General features: G+C 36.5%; 4 protein-coding genes across 4 annotated transcripts; 2 read left to right on the forward strand and 2 right to left on the reverse strand.

Annotated features, from left to right (window-relative positions):
- Nucleotides 1–3,898: 3,898 nt before the first annotated feature.
- On the forward strand, nucleotides 3,899–6,842 carry LOC142539799 (uncharacterized). The gene is made up of 6 exons (XM_075645516.1): nucleotides 3,899–4,247; nucleotides 4,469–4,522; nucleotides 4,697–4,770; nucleotides 5,443–5,560; nucleotides 5,646–5,704; nucleotides 6,254–6,842. Exons 1-6 carry the CDS (start codon nucleotides 4,113–4,115, stop codon nucleotides 6,330–6,332), a joined length of 519 nt encoding a protein of 172 aa, XP_075501631.1. The 5' UTR covers nucleotides 3,899–4,112; the 3' UTR covers nucleotides 6,333–6,842.
- A 154-nt stretch (nucleotides 6,843–6,996) lies between these two features.
- LOC142539797 (protein NDH-DEPENDENT CYCLIC ELECTRON FLOW 5) lies at nucleotides 6,997–8,726 on the reverse strand. Its single transcript, XM_075645513.1, has 3 exons — nucleotides 8,070–8,726; nucleotides 7,376–7,867; nucleotides 6,997–7,279 (listed from the first exon to the last, which is right to left on the reverse strand). Exons 1-3 carry the CDS (start codon nucleotides 8,574–8,576, stop codon nucleotides 7,085–7,087), a joined length of 1,194 nt encoding a protein of 397 aa, XP_075501628.1. The 5' UTR covers nucleotides 8,577–8,726; the 3' UTR covers nucleotides 6,997–7,084.
- Nucleotides 8,727–11,715: 2,989 nt separating this feature from the next.
- LOC142539798 (protein EXORDIUM-like 5) lies at nucleotides 11,716–13,129 on the forward strand. The gene has a single exon (XM_075645514.1). The coding sequence runs from the start codon at nucleotides 11,789–11,791 to the stop codon at nucleotides 12,842–12,844; it is 1,056 nt and encodes a 351-aa protein (XP_075501629.1). The 5' UTR covers nucleotides 11,716–11,788; the 3' UTR covers nucleotides 12,845–13,129.
- Nucleotides 13,130–13,757: 628 nt separating this feature from the next.
- LOC142539796 (protein NLP4-like) lies at nucleotides 13,758–17,228 on the reverse strand. Its single transcript, XM_075645512.1, is given in 5 exon segments — nucleotides 13,758–14,395; nucleotides 14,397–14,733; nucleotides 14,834–15,623; nucleotides 15,719–15,769; nucleotides 15,923–17,228. Coding segments are annotated over 5 exon segments (2,439 nt in total). The 5' UTR covers nucleotides 16,751–17,228; the 3' UTR covers nucleotides 13,758–13,962.
- Between the last annotated feature and the right edge of the window lie 2,080 nt (nucleotides 17,229–19,308).

Genomic DNA, 19,308 nt, shown 5'->3' on the forward strand with positions numbered 1-19,308 from the left:
CTCGGATGAGATGAAAGGGCTACTCTATGAGATTCCTCTTGACTTATAATTGAATATGCTTGATTAACAGATGGCAGAGGGTCCAACATCAAAATCTGGCTGCGAACATGCCCATACGTCTCATTTAAGCCCATGAGAAATTGAAGAAGACGTTGATGTTGATCATGATCGAGATATGCCTTAGCAGTAGCACATCCACAAGATGGGAGCGTAACCAAAGAGGAATACTCATCCCATAGCTTCTTCAAGTTTGAAAAATACATCGAAATGGAGGAAGAGCCCTGTGACAAATGTGAGATCTCACGATGAAGAGAAAAAATTCTCGAATCCACATATTTTGTCAAATCGCTCCTTGAGATCTGTCTAGACAGCAGAAGCCTCAGTGCAATATATGATTCCACTAAAAATTTCCTTCGAGACTGAGCTCATCAACCACGACAAAACAATTGCATTGCATCGCTCCCATTGATGCAGAGTAGGATGATTATCAGCTGGTTTTCGACATGTTCCATTGATGAAACCGAGCTTGTTCTTCGCTCGTAGTACCAGTAGCATTGCCCTACTCCAAACTCCATAATTTTCTTACCAATTAAGGGTTCTGAGACAAGCGAAGCTCCAGGAGCATCGGATGGATGCAAATATAGAGGATCGCTGAAGCTGAAATTGGATGTATGTGCCGCCATGAGTCAATTCGATTAGATGCGGAAGAAATTCAGCTCTGATACCATGTTAAAGGAAGAAGATACTCTTCCATGGAAGCGGTTAAGCTTATCACCAGAGACGAAGACAAAAGAATGAAGGAGAAAAAATGGCTTTCAATTGATTCGGGAAGATTACAGAGTCAAGCTATTTATATCATTTACTTAGTCAAACTAATGGTCCATCTAATGACGTGTACATATATTTAACAGATTTGATCGATATGTTTTTTTAAAAAATAACCTTCTTGTATTTCGATGATTTTTTTGTGTGTAAAACAACATAGAGCCACGAAATTCGTAGGGAAAATAGTACAACCCACCCTTAAACCCCTGGTCATTAGTGTATAACTAGAGGATTTAATTACATCCATGCATATTCTTTCGTGGTTGACCAAATATAATTACCTCAAAGAGAAAAGCTGATTAATTGAACAAAATATAGAAACGCATCCATCGCCAATTCACACATTTATCAGACAGGCGTCTTCCTTTAAGTTTTAAAATTTTAAAAGACGACACACACACCCCACCCACCCCCCCTCCCCCCCGCTTTTCGTTTTTGAACTTGACCGAGGTTTTTTGAGGTGATAGTTCTATGTCCATTAATAGTTTCACCGTGTTCAGATTTAGATACAGCAGTGGCATGATAATTTATTTAATCTTTCTAATTCTGAATTTTACAATTTAATTAGTTTCACATTTTTGTGATAATTATGCATACTACAAGAAATTTTACATTTCGCGACGTTGACTAACGTAGCAAAATGTAAGGAAAACACGTCGTCGAATATTTGGCGACGCCAAAACTCGTCGCTGAGTTGCGTCACAAAATGTTCGTAGGCAAATGTCAATCTGGCCTTTGGCGACGTAGAAAGTTAAACGCCTCTAATGGTATACGCATTTCGCGACATTGATCCGAACTGTTATGTTTATCTTTATATATGTGCAATATAATGAAAATTTTTGGAAGAGATTCACCCGAACTGTTATGTTTATCTTTATATATGTGCAATATAAAGTCTCGAAAAAGTCTAAATTAAATATATCGAAAATGTTTGTCGATTGAAAATGCTTTGATTAGTCTGTAGGTATAGATAATGGCCAAGTTACTCGGGAGTACTGGTACTGAAAGCCCAGCTGGTGATGGTGGTTCCAAAGGCGCGACCACGTTCGTTCAGGCCGATTCGACCTGTTTCCGAGACCTTGTCCAGCGCCTAACAGGCCCACCTGTAAATGAGACAGCTCAGCCAGTAGTTGCAGTTAAGGCACCCAAGAAACCGACCGCAGAGCTCCACGAAAGGCGAAAACTAAATGCTCGACCCAATATTGAAATCGCGAGATCTTCCACAAGCTTCAAGGTGTACCAGCTGCCGCCTGCTGTGTATAATCCTCAGGTCCAGTCACCGAGCCCGTCGAGTATATTGCAGGTGAGCCCAATAAGCAGCTGCAGCCACCCAGTGGCGCCGTACTCGCATCCAAGCGGCTCGAATAAACGAGTGTCAGAGGCTGGTGGCGATCAATCATTAGAGGAGAAAGCCACAAAGGAAAAGAGATCCTATTTGCACCCTTCACCACTCTCTAAACCAAAGCTTGATATTGAGGATAATGGTGCTAGCACGGTTTCGACACAAGTCGCGGAGATCGAACAGGATGCTACCGTTTTAATTACAGTGAAATTTCGCGGAAGTCGCGGAATGGATATTTTAAAAAAATATTATAAATATATAAAAATTAAAAATTTTGAAAAATATTTAAAAATATGAAAGTTAAAATAAATATCATTTAAATAGATTATTTGATGTCAATAAAAAATTAAAATATTTTTAAAATTTTATTCAACACAATTTATATCGTCATAATATTTAAAATATTTCCAACCATATCAAAAATTAAATATACTATTAAAAATTATTTGTATTTAATTAATTAAAACTTTAAAATATTTTCGATTGGATATATATAAGTTCGCACAAATTTGAATCAATTTAGAGTGATGGACTAATAATAAGCATCAATTCTTATATAAAGTGATGTTAAAAATTATTTAACATCAATTAAAATAGAAATATTTTATAATTAACTTAGTTTTTTTCACACTTTGTAATGAAAATTTCTCAATAGAAATAGTTGACTTGCAATCTCTTCTTTATTAGTCTTTCATTGATGGATGCAGCGGGAAAAATACTCAAGATTCACTATCTCACATCAACCGATGTGTTTTGATTTTCAATGTTCCTAGTGAAATTAATATTAAGCTTATTAAATTACTCATATCATATGATAATAAAATAACAATGAGAAATGAAATATAAGGTGATGAAAACAAACATTTATATTCAAGCCATCAACCTACAAATTCCTTCCCTTCCATTCCGTTCCGTGCCGTTCCGCGTGTCCCGTTCCGTTCCGCCGTTAAATCCCCGTTTTCGGTATATGAAACGCCAATACAAGCCATCAACCTACACACTCCGGAACCTCGTCAAGGTTGCATCCGTTCCGATTCCGGAACGCCCGTTCCGGCCGTTCCGTTCTCATTACGGCGAACCATGGGCACAACCAAAGTTGCTTATCCCGTTTCCTTTAACTTCTCCAACTAGTAAAGAAGATCATGGAATTGAGTTTAACTCAATTTCAAAAACTAGTTTAAAATTATAAATGTAGATTTAGGGCTTAAATTTAATTTGTTGAATGTATAAAATCATATTATTATCATCAAAATGTCTTTTATAAAACGCTCTCACAGTGGATTGTGATCTATAAATAAATAGTAATATTTTTGACACAAAAAATAATAATTTTTATCAGTTTGGTCGGGTCAAAGATTCGTCTTACAAAATTAATTTTTGACACCTTCTCACATTAGTTTTGTGTACAATTATATAAATAATCTGTTTTGTTCGGAACTTTTTATTTTAATCATGAACCAAATTAATCTTTCGGTTTGGATAATTTTAAAATACTGATCAATTTTATGATCAACTAAAAAACCAATTCAAATCATGTAATTTAGTTTAAATTGGTTGAATTGTGTTTTTGAACACCCCTTATGGTAACAGTAACACAAGATGAAGAGATTATGTTTTATGGTCAAATATCAAGTAGATTTGTAATTATCAAATACACAAAAATCTCATAAAATGGGCTTGTTTGTGAAAAGTTAAAAAATTATGGGGCTTATTTTAATATGAAATATTTAGGGGCGAAAATGCAGTTATTCGCTCGAGTTTTCTGCCAAAGATGATGCCTTCAATGCAAGCAAATATCATGTCAAGGATTTAGGTAAATTCGAGTTTCAGATCTACCGAATTTAGTGAGTGAGAGAATCCATAGAAGAATTACTCGCAAGAAGACATTTTTGGGACTTGAGATTCACCGGTTCGCCCAAAAAATTTGTTAAAAAGTGTTGAAAATATGGAGAAGATGAACCAGGCATTTGAGAAGATGAAAATGCTAGTCGGAATGGATGTTGAAGATGAAGAACAGTTGCAGCAGGAATCGTCATTCTTTGATGATTTCAATCGCAACTGCACTTTATCCACCAAACAGGTAAAAGTGCATGTAATAAAAGTCGCCTGCTTTTATTCTAAGATTAAGCATAATCTTGCTCTCGCAATTTGACGGCATTTGATTGTACAATTCGTTTGCTATGTTAGGGCTCCAGATCGATGAAATATAGGTTTGCAGACTTGTAATTAAGAATGATGTTATTTTCAGCGGGCTAGAGTTCCTGTTTTTTTTTTTTTTGACGCCTTCTCTTTTTTCCGTAGAGGCTGTATGGATTTGCAATTTGCTTGGCTGCTGGTATAACTTGCACGATCTTGGTACATTTTTTGTCATATACCTTAAAATTTGACGATGTTCTGTTGATTTTCTTCCTGATTTGGAAAGAACTTGTTATCTTGGCGATTCATATTTAAATTCTTCACATGGGTAATGATGCTTATTCAAGATTTAGGTTTACTGATACATATGTGCTTCTACTTTCCGTTTTACAGTCCATGCTTGTTTTTTTCAAACCCATCAAGTTTGGAATAACGTTCTCCTTCGGCAATATGCTTGCTCTTGGAAGGTTCGTCACTGAATTATATGTTCTATTATCATTGTTCTCACACTTTTATAATATAGAGCAGGAAAATAACAGCGTACAAGGATTGATGTGTTGAATGTGAACCTACAATGCCATTGGTTTTGGTTGTATTTATTAAAACTTTTTTCACTTATTCAAGTAATTAGTAAACATCCCTTGGAAGTTACAGATTTTTTTTCTTCCTCTATAGAATGATGGACTTAAATTTAGTTTCAGTATTTGATGGTAGAATTATTGAAGTTCTAGTTTTGTCTAGAAATAAATGGTCTTGAATTATGAAGTCGAGTGTGTTTTTTAATGTTCGTTGTATGCTGTCTATCGATCATAGTGCCTTAAGAATATTTCATTTTAATTACTTCTAGTGATTTTTCTGGTTCTGCTTTGGTTTATTTCCTATCATACCATTCATCCTTGCTTGTCGATCACTTCATGGCCTTTGGACTTATAGTCAAACCTGTGACTGCGTCGCAGAAATAACTTCATTTGGAATTTACCGAATTTTTAAGGTGATCTACACTGAACTCACAATATGAGCTCGCTTTGCGTATGCCTTATTTTTTTTACTCTCACTATTTCTTCTCTATTTTCTGAAAGACCCATTAATCTGAATATTTGGAACTTCATCTTCTAACTCGGGTGGTTTCTTTGTGGCAGCACAGCATTTCTTATTGGCCCCAAACGCCAAGTGACAATGATGCTTGACCCAGTCCGCATATATGCTACAGCGATATATATTGCTAGCATTATATTTGCTCTTTTTTGCGCTGTATACGTGAGTGATGTTCTCTTGATGCTTTGATCTTTGATGTTCCTCGCTGTATGTTTTCTCATATCAAAATTTTCCCTTCTTGGGTTAGGTTCGGAACAAGATCTTAACATTTCTTGGAATCGTGTTGGAGTTTGGAGCTCTTATCTGGTATGGTTTTCTTTATTATATACCAATTCATCTAGAGAATTTCCTTTTCATTGCATCATTTATGATCACATCTTTCTTTTTAATTCTCCTGCTTTCATGAAATAATAAAATATGTGGTTGTTAGCCACTCTCTTAATTATTGTATATTAATAATTGTTTTATGTTTACCATGTCATCAGGACTTCAGGCGTAAGAGTTTGATTAAGTTGATAGACTTGGGAAGCATCAATAATTTATAATTGTAAATATATGAACTATCTAACTGGAGGTTGAGTCAAGTAAGTTGTCGCAGTGGGAAGTAAAACTGCTCAACATCCAGATTCTCGTGGAATAGTAGATAACCGTCATTGTATTCAACACTTTATCCCTTGCAGGATATTATGGCAAATTTCCTGTCTTTATTGCTTGAATTCGTTGATGTCTTCTTGTATATTTATATTTGTTACACTTTTTCTTTACCCTACACCTCTTAGCATTTGCTGGTTAACCTATCAGAATATTTAGTTCTAGTAAGTACTATCTGAACCAGGTCTCTTCTGTCGTTTGCAGGTATAGCTTAAGTTACATTCCGTTTGCAAGGTCCATGGTGTCAAAGATCATGGTCCAATGCTTTGACACAGAATTTTAGTGTTCAATGCTCTGCAGAATGCTCTCACAGTCAGCAGCAGCTATGTTGTAGTGGAGAGCCTGTGAATGAAAATGAATGTCTTGAGTTGCAATCTGGGGGAGGCAAGTAAATTCTGGTTACATCGATGACTCTTGGCAAGATTGATAAATATGATTTGTGACTACCGATCCTTTTCTGTTTTGAGCTGATTTTCTGCTTCTTAGCATTCTGCTCGAAATAGCAACTATCGTATTTTCCCTCAGTGATCTTGTGTAAGATATATTTTTGCAGTTCCCTGGATGGGATGAGGTGTTCTCTTAATCGTATGTGATTGTTCTCCTGCATTTTGATATTTTGAGCATATTTCTTTTTTGACACAATTTTGGGGCCAGAGCACGTGTGGTATTAATACTGTAAAACTCAAATCTTTTACTCCCGCAAAACAATAGTCTTATTGTCTGGTTTTATAGTTGCATACTTGATTCAATTTTTGAACCTAGTGTGTGTGTCGAAAGTTACTGCTGTTAATTACGCAGTTCAATGTTCCATGAGTTAATAATTGTTTTAAAAACACCACTATACAACTTTTTTTACTCGTTATAGCTCTGATTTCAATAAAAGAAAAATGTAATAGAGACTTTTATCCTTGGACCCTCTCCACACATTTCATGAAATAGACTCAGAATATAAATTTTTAGAGAACTATAATAGAGTCAATGTTGAGTCGGTACATAGTAGATTAGTACAAGATTTGTTCGTATTGTAACTTGTTTCTAGGAATTTGGATTCGATAAACTTAGCCCTCCACGCCATTCGCTTCCAGCTTTCAATATTATCGGTTCAAGAAGAGCAGAATTGCCTATGCAGACATATGAATACTTGCCGTATAATTCGTGGCCTGATCCTGGGCTGAAAACATAAACTTCCTTGAACCCATATCTTTCCAACGTCACTGAATTCCTTCTACCCTGTTCAAAACATACATACCGTGTCAAATGAGCGAACATTAGTAAATATGAGTACATTTTATTAAGCCTGCAGAAGGGTAAACAATCTTCACTTACCCGATCAATAATGGTGAAATTTCGAGGTGTATTGGTGTAAATCCGGCTAATTTTCATGGCCAAATGCTTGTAGTCATCTTCTTCTTCTTGTACCGAGTCATCCAACTCGTCTTGTGAGTTTTTCGTCATGCTTTCTACATCACCATCCTGATTTTTGGCAACCCAATTGGGGAATATTTTACGCAATCCCGAGTAGTTGCTGGTATCTTTACCCCCATCTCTTTTTATAAATTCAAGAGGGATTAGGCTGAAACCCGACAACAGTGGAGGTCTATTTACAAAATCTGATCTTTGTAGTCCTATTGCATAAGTTGCTTCCGGGGTGCTCAGTGTAAGATGGCTAATGATCGAGCCCATCAATTGAAGCGACGAAGAATTGCTCGAGTTCGAGACTATAACTTCTGAGGTTAAAAATTTTTCTCCAAGAGTTATAATATGCTTTACTTCAACTTCACCGCCTTCTTCTGAGGTGTTATTGCTTACTAATTCTACCTGCATTCACTTTTCAATTAATTAATAAACCACTTGTTCCAAGAATCGAGCTCGTCATTTATTTGTTGACAATAATTTCACTCTTCAGTATGCCATGAGGCCAAGAAAAGTAAGCCTGGAGGCTGGAGCTGGGAATTATAAATATCCAAAGATGCGCATGCACATCAGAGGACCGACCGCAGTTTCATAATTTAACACAAACCTGAATTGAATCTCGAGGAGTTCCTTTTACTTGATTCAAATTCCAAGCTTTTGGAGACCAAGAAACACCTGCATCATCCTCACAGCTTAAGTCCAATGATAATCCTCCTCGAACAGACACCTCGTCGCCGTCGCCATTATCTGAGGAGGAGACCGAGGTATGCAGTAACTCCAATGAACCACCATGCCACATGGCAGCCTTGAATGAAGTGATTAAACCACTCGGCAGCATCAAGATGGTCGAGCTTCCGTTCTTAAGACGCATCCTCATCACGCAGCCCTCGTCGCCGATGCTCGAAAAGCTGACCCCTTCCTGCGAACCAAACTTAGTTTCAAGGTAGCCCACATCTGTCTGTTGATAACCGGCACTGATTGCCACTGCTCGAAATGCAAAACCCCGTTTGTTGTCATTGTAAGAGTGTAATGAAACGCTTTTGATTTCGGGTTGTGTGACGGGAATAGAAACGGAGTTTAGAAAGGAGAGGCAAGTCCTGTAACTAATGGCCATGAATTTGATTTGGGTGATATGTTTGCAAGAATGAAGAAAAATGGAAGGGATTTATGTCTTCAACGTAGCCAGATTATGAAGCCATGTTGGATCACTAGATTGATATTGGATAAGGTGGATATGTTGTCTGGTTGATCCTAAATAAAAACAATTTTGGGATTTTTTTTAATCCCTTATTGCATATGCTTTTCAAAAATTTTATATACCCATATTTTTTTCCAAACATTTTGAGTATATCTAAATTTGATCGGCTGCAAAAAGTAATTTTTCCATAGTTCTATTACTGAAATATATATAAGAAACTCAAGTGATCTTAACTAAAGAGAATAGCAGCCCATTCATACGGCGTGACATCGTCCTTATTTATGGGGCTAATGATCTCAAAAATTATAGAGTAGGTCTCTTGTGAGACGGTCTCACGAATCTTTATTATGAGACTGGTCAACCCTACCGATATTCACAATAAAAATTAATACTCTTAGCAAAAAAAGTAATATTTTTTCATGAATAACCCAAATAAGAGATCTGTCTCACAAAATACGACCCGTGAGACAGTCTCACACAAGTTTTTGCCAAAACTATATTAACAACTTCTATGTTTTCTTTTTCTTGATAGAAAAACCCTTTTATTTTTGAGTAGACGGCCTCAGGATTTCTGTGAGACTGTCTCATTAATCTTTATCTGTGAGACAGGTCAACCTTACCGATATTCACAATAAAAAATAGTACTCCCAGCATAAAAAGTAATACATTTTTATAGTTGACTCAAATAAGAGATCCGTCTCATAAAATTTGATTCGTGAGACCGTCTCACACAAGTTTTTACATATTAAAAAATAGTATGTCTCTTGTGAGACGGTCTCATGAATCTTTATCTGTGAGACGGGTCAACCCTACCATTATTCACAATAAAAAGTAATACTTTTAGCATAAAAAGTAATATTTTTTCATAGATGACCCAAATAAGACATCTGTCTCACAAAATACGATTCGTGAGACCTTCTCACACAAGTTTTTGACTTTCGTTTTCGAGAAACGCAAAGAAAGGAAAAGCCTAATGCTCCTTGTAAGAATAAAAAAAGTGTTACAATTGCAGGCAAGGATCGAATGATCAGGTCCATAGTGGTCCACCTCTTGTAAGAAATATTTCCAATAAATATTTACAAAAAAAAAAAATCAGGCCAGAACCGGGCCCATTGTTTCATTTCCAGCTACTCCGGTTTAATATCTTCTATTGTCCGGTTCGTGTAAGTTGAAATCAAGCTAAATATCTGGCTCTTGTGAGCTGTAGGCACCCATCCAAATCAATTTTCATACCACCTGAAAAATTCTTAGCCCGATTTTTGTTCCATTCGGTACATCTAAACATTTGTAATTTTAAATATTATATATGTAAATCCATTCTATAACTTTTCATTAAAAAAACTTAAAATTCAAAAAAATAAGTTTTCTTTACTAAAAGCCCCCGAAATTACTAAGCAATATGTTTTTCAACAGTATATAAAAAAATTGTTGCTTATTAAATTGTAGAGTCAATTTGTTTTTTTTTAACTACTTGTAAATCAAATTCATAAAGGACCAAAAATGTCCATTTTACAATTTGATGTTAAAAAATATCGTAATTGAATTATGGCAACAAAATAAAATCAATAGGATATATATATATATATATATATAGATATATTGCATAATTGACTATTATATTTAATTTCAAAAGCAACTTCATGTAAGCAAAAATTTGTGTGAGACAGCCTCACGGATCTTATTTTTGGAGACGAATCTTTTATTTGGGTCATCCATGAAAAATTATTACTTTTTATGCTAAAAGTATTATTTTTTATTGTGAATATCGGTAGAATTCATCCGTTTCACAGATAAAAATTCGTGAGATCGTATAACAAGATACGTGTATATAGACACACATACTAATTGAATCTCACCCACTTTGTTTGTTTGATTTATTTATTAATAATGATTATGAATAGGCAGGCAGCTGTTGCCAGCCTGAGCCCACTCAGTCCTCGTTTGCATTGGACCACCAATCCATACACATATCACCAAATTCCCAGCCAACATTGATGGTCACTCAAGAATTTGTCAAATCCAAATTCCTTTATTTAGGGGAAAAAAAAATCGATATTTTATATTTGTATTATTATATATAAATGTGTAAATATTTTTACCATATTTTAATTTTTAGATTATGAAAACCCATAAAAAAAAATGTATTTTGCTAAAAATGATGATAACCCAAACCAACCGACCTTTTTGAATTTGTTGAATAATTATGCTCCACTTCTTCAAACTCACTCGTAGTACAAAGTACACACATGTATGTAATTCAATTTACCTATATTTTTATTTGAGCTGGGACCATCTTCAATTTTATATACATAACTCATTTATTTTATTTTTTCGAATATGCATATTTGGACAATTTTGGATCCTGTAAATTTCAAAATTATTGATTAACATTCTTGATTTATGTGAATGAATGGGTCTTTCTTTTGGTATTTGGCTATTTAACTGTAGAGCGGGTTTCTTGTGAGACGATCTCACGAATCTTTATTTGTAAGACGGGTCAACCCTACTGATATTCACAATAAAAAGTAATACTCTTAGCATAAAAAATAATACTTTTTCATTGATAACCCAAATAAAAGATTTATCTCACAAAATACGATTTCACGCAATTTTTTGTCTTAACCTATATTCTTCTATCATATGTTTTCTAAATCGTTACATTTTTTCTTCCGATAAGTTTTACCAAAAATACCCACATTACCAGGATACCTATCCGGGCAAATTACAATATCTGCAATATTTCCAAATAAATTACTCAGAAATATATATTTTTTAGATTTTTTGATAATTAATAATATAATATATATTACTTTTTTAAGTGGTTGGATTTTCGTGGCAGCTCAATTTAGATGTTCAACTTGGCAGCTCACGCATCTTTTGTCTTTTTAACATTTGAATGAACAGTCAATTCTTTAATTCAAATGTTTATTTTACTTCATGTCACACGATTACGAAAACAAAATCTTTTAGCTAAAAGGCAAAGGAAATATAGCAGCTGTTTACACCCCATTTTTCCCTGCGGCCCACACCCTCTCAATGCCCAGTCACTCCCTCTCGTCTTTATAATCAACCGCCCATTTCACACAAACCAAACGTAACTCCACTACCACCACCTCAGCCGCCGTGCCATGGCCGATCTTCAAACAACCGTGATTCTTGCGTTCTTTGGTTTCTTGCTGTTTTTCCCTTTAACAGTTCAACCCGCCAACCATAAGAAGCACACCAGTAGTACTGATTACAAGGTGACTTTCAATCCTCAGCTTCCTCCCAGATCCTTCTTGGCGTCGAAGAGATACGAGGGCTCGTCGGATCTCGTTAATCTGCGGTACCACATGGGTCCGGTCTTGTCTTCTCCAATCAATATCTACCTCATTTGGTACGGAAAGTGGGCCGCATCCCAGCAGCTCATTATCAATGATTTTCTGCTCTCGATATCCACCTTCAACCACCGGGCCGCCCCTTCCCCCTCCGTCTCGGAATGGTGGCGCACGGCCTCCCTCTATGCGGACCAGACGGGGGGAAACATTTCGCGATCTGTTCTGATTGCCGGTGAGTATTCGGATACGAAATACTCCCTCGGGACCCATCTGACCCGTCTCTCCATCCAGCAAGTCATTGCCTCCGCAGTCAAGTCCAAACCCTTCCCCGTCGACCACAAGAACGGCATCTATCTCGTCCTCACCTCCGTGGATGTGACAGTGCAAGATTTCTGCCGGGCCGTCTGCGGGTTCCACTACTTCACATTCGCGTCGATGGTGGGTTACACATTGCCGTACGCTTGGGTGGGTAACTCCGAGAAGCAATGCCCGGAGGTCTGTGCTTACCCCTTCGCTATTCCGTCGTACATGTCCGGTGGAAGTGCTACGCCGTTGAATCCTCCAAACGGAGACGTAGGAGTTGATGGGATGATTAGCGTCATCGGACACGAGCTGGCGGAGCTATCGTCGAACCCGCTAGTGAACGCGTGGTACGCGGGTGAGGATCCGACGGCTCCGACGGAGATTGGAGATCTATGTGAAGGGTTGTATGGAACCGGTGGCGGCGGAGGGTACATAGGACAGGTGATGAGGGACGGAGGAGGGAGGAGCTACAATATGAATGGGCGGCGGCGGAGGAAATTCTTGGTGCAGTGGATCTGGAGTCCAATTCTCAAGGCTTGTGCAGGTCCCAATGCCCTCGATTGATTGATTCCTCCATGTCTTGGGGTATCAACCGGAGCCTTCGGAGGAGGCGTTGGGTGGCGGAGCAGCAGCGGGGCTGTGAAAGAACCAATTTTTCGATTAGTGCGTCACGGTGACGGTGATTGATGCATGGGTTTTACTTCTTGGTATGCTACGATATAATTTGTTGTAGAATAATTAGATTAATTTAGATTATAGTATTGGCTACAATTATTTTTTATTTATAGTATTTGTTATGACTACTATTATATCATATAATTTATTTAGATAATAATATTTTGATTTGAAGAGTGTTTTTTTAGAAGATTTCTAAAAAATTTTCACATTCATAAATTGATATTATCATGGATATATAAAGGACCACCTAACCTTGCAAGTATCACTAATGTTTTCAAGAATCAGCGAGACTATTATTACATTGTCCAAAGTCAAAACTCGATCCCCCATTATATTTTTATCGTAAATAATAATTGGTTTAAAAATTTATACTAAATTAAGCGTGGGATACATCCACACCCACTCGTTAGGGTTGACTAAAGATTGATGCACAGTGTACCCGTACGAAGCTTCAATTTTTAATTTCGAGTAAAAAAATATAACCTAATTTAATAATTATATATAAAAATATAAAAGCCCAAGGCCCAAGGGTAGTGCGATTGCAGACTTTCGGTGGTAGTGGTGAGGCCTTCTCTCCTCCTTGGTCATTGGGTCAATGCTGAAGCACTACCAAATTCAACTCGGTTCCCTCAAAGTTAAAGATAATAAATGTGAGATCAGATTATTATTATTTTTTTAAAAAAAGGAGAGATTGAATAAAAATATTAATCATATATTTTTTGACATGAAAAATATATCATGCTACGGAGAAATTAACAGCAACGATGATACAAAATCTCAAACTCCATGATAAAATGACTCATTTACAAATCGACTCGACTCGTTTTGCATCTCTATTAACTATAATGTCATTTTGGCACATGATCTGAATTAGTCGAGGAGTTCAGTTAGCTCAAGCTTCACCAAAGATAGTTGATGGTTCTGTTTTCCAATGGAAACAGCACCCTTCTTCCCAGCTAGTGTAGTCCACTATTTCATACTACCAAATTAAATTCCAAGACTGATCATAAGCTCTTATTGACGACGGCAATTTTTATCACGTGGATATTAGAGGATCTATGTATATCCAAGCATTCATCGAGATCAGCGTCACATGTCAAAAGCACCCATTCTGCGTCATCATCCAGGTATTTGATGTCAACTTTACTGATATCAGGGACATCAAAACGCCTTAAAACTTCTTGTTTCAAGTTCTTGAAACTCGACTGATGATGCAGGCTGAATCGGATGTTTTCTTCCCCGAAAGACGCTTTCACTTTGTAATGAACCATCTCATTTTCGTTGTTGAGATTCTGTGGCATGAGTGGACTGTCAGCAGTAGCATGATTGTTGACGAAAATGTTTTGGCTATTCGAGCAAACCAGAAGCTTGGTCTTCTCTTGGGCCAAGTCGAGCAATTTTGCATCACTAGTTGCTCTCTTTACAGTGAAACAGTGGGCTTGAACTGGAATTGTGACTGCCCGGAGAAGAATCTGGCATTGAGTCTGTGGTTGCATGGATTAAGAGGCAGCCTTCTCTTTGCCTGTTCAACTGTTGCACATGAGAGTTCACATTTGACGTCATAGGTGGTCTCTTTAGGGTTATATTTGGAGGAGAAATGAATTCTGGGAAATTGTTGTAGAAAGAAATGAGTTTCATCGAACCCTCGGTCCCTTGTACTGAATCCATAACAAGCTGAAGCTTCCTCAATGAATGGCCCACCTTTTTTATCTTTCTTGAAGGCCACCGAGTGATCCCATGCTGTCTGCATATCCGTTTCAGAGTTGTTGGGCAAACTGCAATATGCAAATAAATGAAACACGAAAAAATTTCTTGTGAGCTGGAAAGAATCATATATACAAGAAATACAATGAAGTAAATGTGTTATTATCATACCCCCAATGTGTTTGGCAGCATCTTTTAGACTCCCAGCAAAATATTGCCTAAGTACTTCCAAGCTAACAGTCTTCTCAGTCTTGATCTGCCCCTTTTCACTTCTTTTAGCACCAACGGAGAGGTTTCCATGAAAAGGGACGAAATTTTTGCTACCCCTGGAACTCTCTTTGGGTTCAGAAAGACCCTTCTCCTCTTGTAATCTACCTGCCGAAGTGCTGCATATTTCTTTACTTAGAATTTCTTGGACCAAATCTTGATCCAAGAGAACCCGCAAGCTCTGGCAAGTTTGTTGTATAACAGACAACACTGACTCGAGCATCACCCGCTGATCTTCCCCAGCTTTGCAATTTATAGGGAAGAAGAACTCCAGAACAAAATCAGCAGTTTCCAAGTGTGTACTTCTGACTCGTATTGCAACAGCAGCAGATAAGTTGAACACCCTCGCATAATGTGACAGAGGATAATCTCCCTTGCTAAAAGCTGTTACATCCTCAGAATAACATGGCTCATTAGTCAAGAATGCTTTCCCAGAAACACCTTCACCTTTGAGTAAATGATGTTCAGAACACGCCTCATGGAATCCGGATACTTGTGGATCAGCCACATAGCAGGCTGAATCTATGGTTGAAACGCAATGCGCATAATTCTCTTCAGAAAGGCAGCACCTGTGTCTGCCTTGTTGAGTACAAAGCGCCCATGTCTGTGCCAAAGGCAGGTTATGCATTGTGCACACATGCTTTAAAACATTCCGGATTTCTATCAGCGTAGATCGATAAGATTCATTGCGACCCTGTGATGAAAATTAGATTTCTAATTATTAAACTACATCAATAATTCAAATGATAAAAGGTTTGAAGGGTTGAGTTGAAAAGGTTTCATTCATACTGTAATATTTGGAGAAGGACTCGGAATATCGAAGCTCTTCAAGTCAACGGCCTGCAACAGAAAATTCAGTTCAAGAAGAGATTCTAGTTGAAAATCGTTAAAACGGGCCATGAAAACTTATTCAGGAAATAGGGAACCATATATCCGAGCAACACTAACATGGAAAACTTCAGAAAAAAACTATAGTGAAGAACAAGATGATACCTGTAGAGCTTTGCAAATGTTTTCAAGTTCAGGACGATAATTCACTTTCTGAGTCATTGTAACAATTTCAACCACCCCCAAGCAACGGCCACTTCTTGGTTCAAAAACAGGAAGTGCGAGTGATCCTCTAACATCATAATGGTATGCATGATTAACACGTGGATACTCCTCCCGTTTGAAGAACCGAACATCTGGAGTCCATTCCGGCAACTTCTTCAAGAAAACCCGACCAGGCAACCCAAAAAATCCTCCTGATTCCACATCTGCTGAAAACTGATAATTTTTTGACACATCCCTGTATTCTGCAAGGTTTTTGCAGTTTGGATCCAGTGAAAATGGTTGATTGTTAGTTATAAGCACTTGCTTGCCTTCTTTCTTTATGGGGATCCATATCTGAATTAACACAGCTCTCTCTCTTACACAGTCTTTCAGGTGTTCAACAGCCTGGTCAAATCTCTTCTTCACAGATTTATTTCTGTCTGGCCCAACCAGGAGATTCGAATGGTGATTTAAAGCAGTGGATACATGGTTTCGAGCTTGACCACTAGCAGAAAGATCATCTTCCATTAGAGGGGGATGATTAAAAGAAGACTCGCCGAAGAAGTTTGATTTTCCCGTACTTTCTTTCGATAAATCTTTATCCTGATGTGGACTATTTGTATTCGAACTATTGATGCTTTCATGCAACGGAGGAGAAGTTAAATGATGATTTGAAATAGGCTGCCAAAGGTTTGATCCATCATAAGTTTCAGTCTCTAACCAGAATCCATCGATCAAGATTTGATCCATCAGGTCGAAATCAAAGGTGGAATAATCACCATCTTCCATGATTATTGATATATAATAATGCGCACTCTATCCTCCAAATTAACCTATACCATCCAATTAAAATTTAAAAAAAAAACCGATCCCAATACACAGAAGCAGCCACAGATTCAACATCTATCTCCACCCAACAGTAAATAATTCACCTAGAAAGTCGATAAACTGTAAAGTCTTGCTCTTAAAGCAGTAAGCATAAACGCAAAGCAAGAGACCCAACAAGTACAAAAAGGCGTCCCTTAATAGTTTTTAGAGCACATAAAAAGGGAAGATGTATATTTATTTGGCTTCATATTGACCTATTCTCTAATCAAAATCCAGAACACCATCCCAATATTCCGACCCGACATTTTATCATACAACTAAACGAACAAGAAAAGATGTAACGAACTCCTCCAGAAGGTAAATGGGTTTGTTGATAACCAAGCCAGAAATCAAGAAAACATAAAAGGGATGCATGATATGAAATCAAATTGAAAAACAAACTCACCTCGAGCAAGGAAACTTTTACTAAGCCGCCAATTCGTACGCACTAATATCCAAAACAGTACAAAGATATCAGCTTCATCGCTGGTCCCTCTCACAATCACAATCAGCTCCAATTTATTCTTCTCCCATCTCTGCGATTTTTAAGATCCGTTCCGTTTCTGCAGAGTTACAGAGTACGAAGAAACTCACTTCTCTTCTGCGATTCTATGAATCTTTTTGTGTCGTGTTCGTACAAAAAGTTTCGGATAATTAATTAATAAGCAATGTATGACATCAATTGTTGAAGATTCTCAGCAAACTAAACCCCCACGTAAGTGTACATGCTGACTCTTTCAACTCTAGTTGCTTAAATCTTAATCAAAGTTAAAATGTTTTTTATTATTATATTATTATTATTATTATTATTATTATTTTATAAAACTATATATATATATATACACACACACACACACACACATAGTGATACGTGAGCATTACCACAAAATCAGACTATTGTGTTTAAAAAAGAAAAATTTATTTTGTTAAGAACAAATTTTTTTTACCATTATTAGTACTAAACATGATTAATTTTGGAAATTTGTTATATCGAAAAAATATTTTTAAAAGATTCTATTTAGTAAACATAGCTATTATGATATAATATATATGCAGACATTTGAGATTGTTATATCATAACAAATTTTAACTATAATTATATAACAATCTAAATTAGATATTTTATTTTATTTTATTTTTCGAAAAAATTTATTCAGTATGTCTTTGTGAGACGGTCTCGTGAATCTTTATCTGTGAGACGGATCAATCCTACCGATATTCACAATAAAAAGTAATATTTTTAGCATAAAAATTAATACTTTTTCGTAGATGACTCGAAATAAAATATATGTCTCACAAAATACTAGTTCATAAGACCGTTTCACGTAATTTTTCGGCCAAATTTATTATTACACGGAAGACGTTCGTTGAGGGAAAATGGCCATCAGACAAGTGGAGGGGTATGGCTAACATTCAAAATCATCTTCGACACGCCGCGTACCATCTAAAATCTGCCCCTCTGTCCGACAAAACAAAAATTCATTAAATATTTGATAATTAATAATTGCTACTTTTGTGTGTGTTTTAAACCGCATTCTTCCGACAAATGATTCCGATTATACTAATTAATGACCTGTGCTCCTGCAAAAGCAGCTAGAGTTTCTTTACCGGAAACATTAATTAATGCTTGATTTGGTTAATGAAAGGATTAGCTTGTTTAGGGGTTTGGTTAAAAATGATGCTATTTAATTATTGGAAATTATAGGATATATATTGTTTTGGGGGGAAATAAGAGGTTGTTACTGATTTGAATAAGTTTTTGAGTAACTTTGTTGATATTTATATTCATGAGACGGAGTAAAAAAAATTGTTGATATGTGAATAAAGAATAAATAATTAGTGGAAGGCATGGGCTAGTACACTAAGTGGGCTCGAGTAGGCATTAATGTGGCCCATGTACAGCCCAACAAGTCAATTGTTATCATTTCATCTACTGTACGTGTGAGCAGGGATGTAATCGAGTCGAGCTGAGCCGAACTCTTGAATGTTTGAGTTTGGTTCGTTTATAATCGAGTCGAGCTCGAGCTTTATTTAACGAATATATGCATGGCTCACGAGCTTATTCAAGTCTTTATCGAGCCTAAACAAGCTTAATAAATATGAATTATACATTTAAATTTTCATTAAATTAATTAAAAGTAAATTATATATTTAAAGAAAAATATATTATTCTTATTAAAATTTATAAATTTATTATAATAAATAAATTTAATAGATTTTTCTATATACTTCATAAATAATATGCAAAATCAATAAATCAAATATCAAAACTATTATTTTTTCATCTAAAAGATTACTCATGAACTTACCAACGAACATGTACACGAGCTAACGAGCGGAATACTGTAAAGCTTGAGTTTGGTTTGTTATCTTAACGAGCCTCATTAAACGAGCTCAAACGAGCTTTTATCGAATCGAGCTTCGAATAGCTCACAAACGGTTTGGTTCGTTTACATCCCTACGTGTGAGGCAAGAGGCAA

Source organism: Primulina tabacum, chromosome 3, assembly GCF_025594145.1.
Source record: "Primulina tabacum isolate GXHZ01 chromosome 3, ASM2559414v2, whole genome shotgun sequence".
NCBI lineage: Eukaryota > Viridiplantae > Streptophyta > Magnoliopsida > Lamiales > Gesneriaceae > Primulina > Primulina tabacum.

Bases quoted from the DNA above. Each gene is read 5' to 3' on its own strand.
- LOC142539799 (XM_075645516.1), top strand. From the start codon at position 4,113: ATGGAGAAGATGAACCAGGCATTTGAGAAGATGAAAATGCTAGTCGGA. The intron at 4,248-4,468 runs GTAAAAGTGCAT...TTTTTTCCGTAG, and splicing joins GCACTTTATCCACCAAACAG to AGGCTGTATGGATTTGCAAT. The intron at 5,705-6,253 runs GTATGGTTTTCT...TGTCGTTTGCAG, and splicing joins GAGTTTGGAGCTCTTATCTG to GTATAGCTTAAGTTACATTC.
- LOC142539797 (XM_075645513.1), bottom strand. From the start codon at position 8,576: ATGGCCATTAGTTACAGGACTTGCCTCTCCTTTCTAAACTCCGTTTCT. The intron at 7,868-8,069 runs GTTTGTGTTAAA...AAGTGAATGCAG, and splicing joins CTCCTCGAGATTCAATTCAG to GTAGAATTAGTAAGCAATAA. The intron at 7,280-7,375 runs GTAAGTGAAGAT...TGTTTTGAACAG, and splicing joins ATTTCACCATTATTGATCGG to GGTAGAAGGAATTCAGTGAC.
- LOC142539798 (XM_075645514.1), top strand. From the start codon at position 11,789: ATGGCCGATCTTCAAACAACCGTGATTCTTGCGTTCTTTGGTTTCTTG.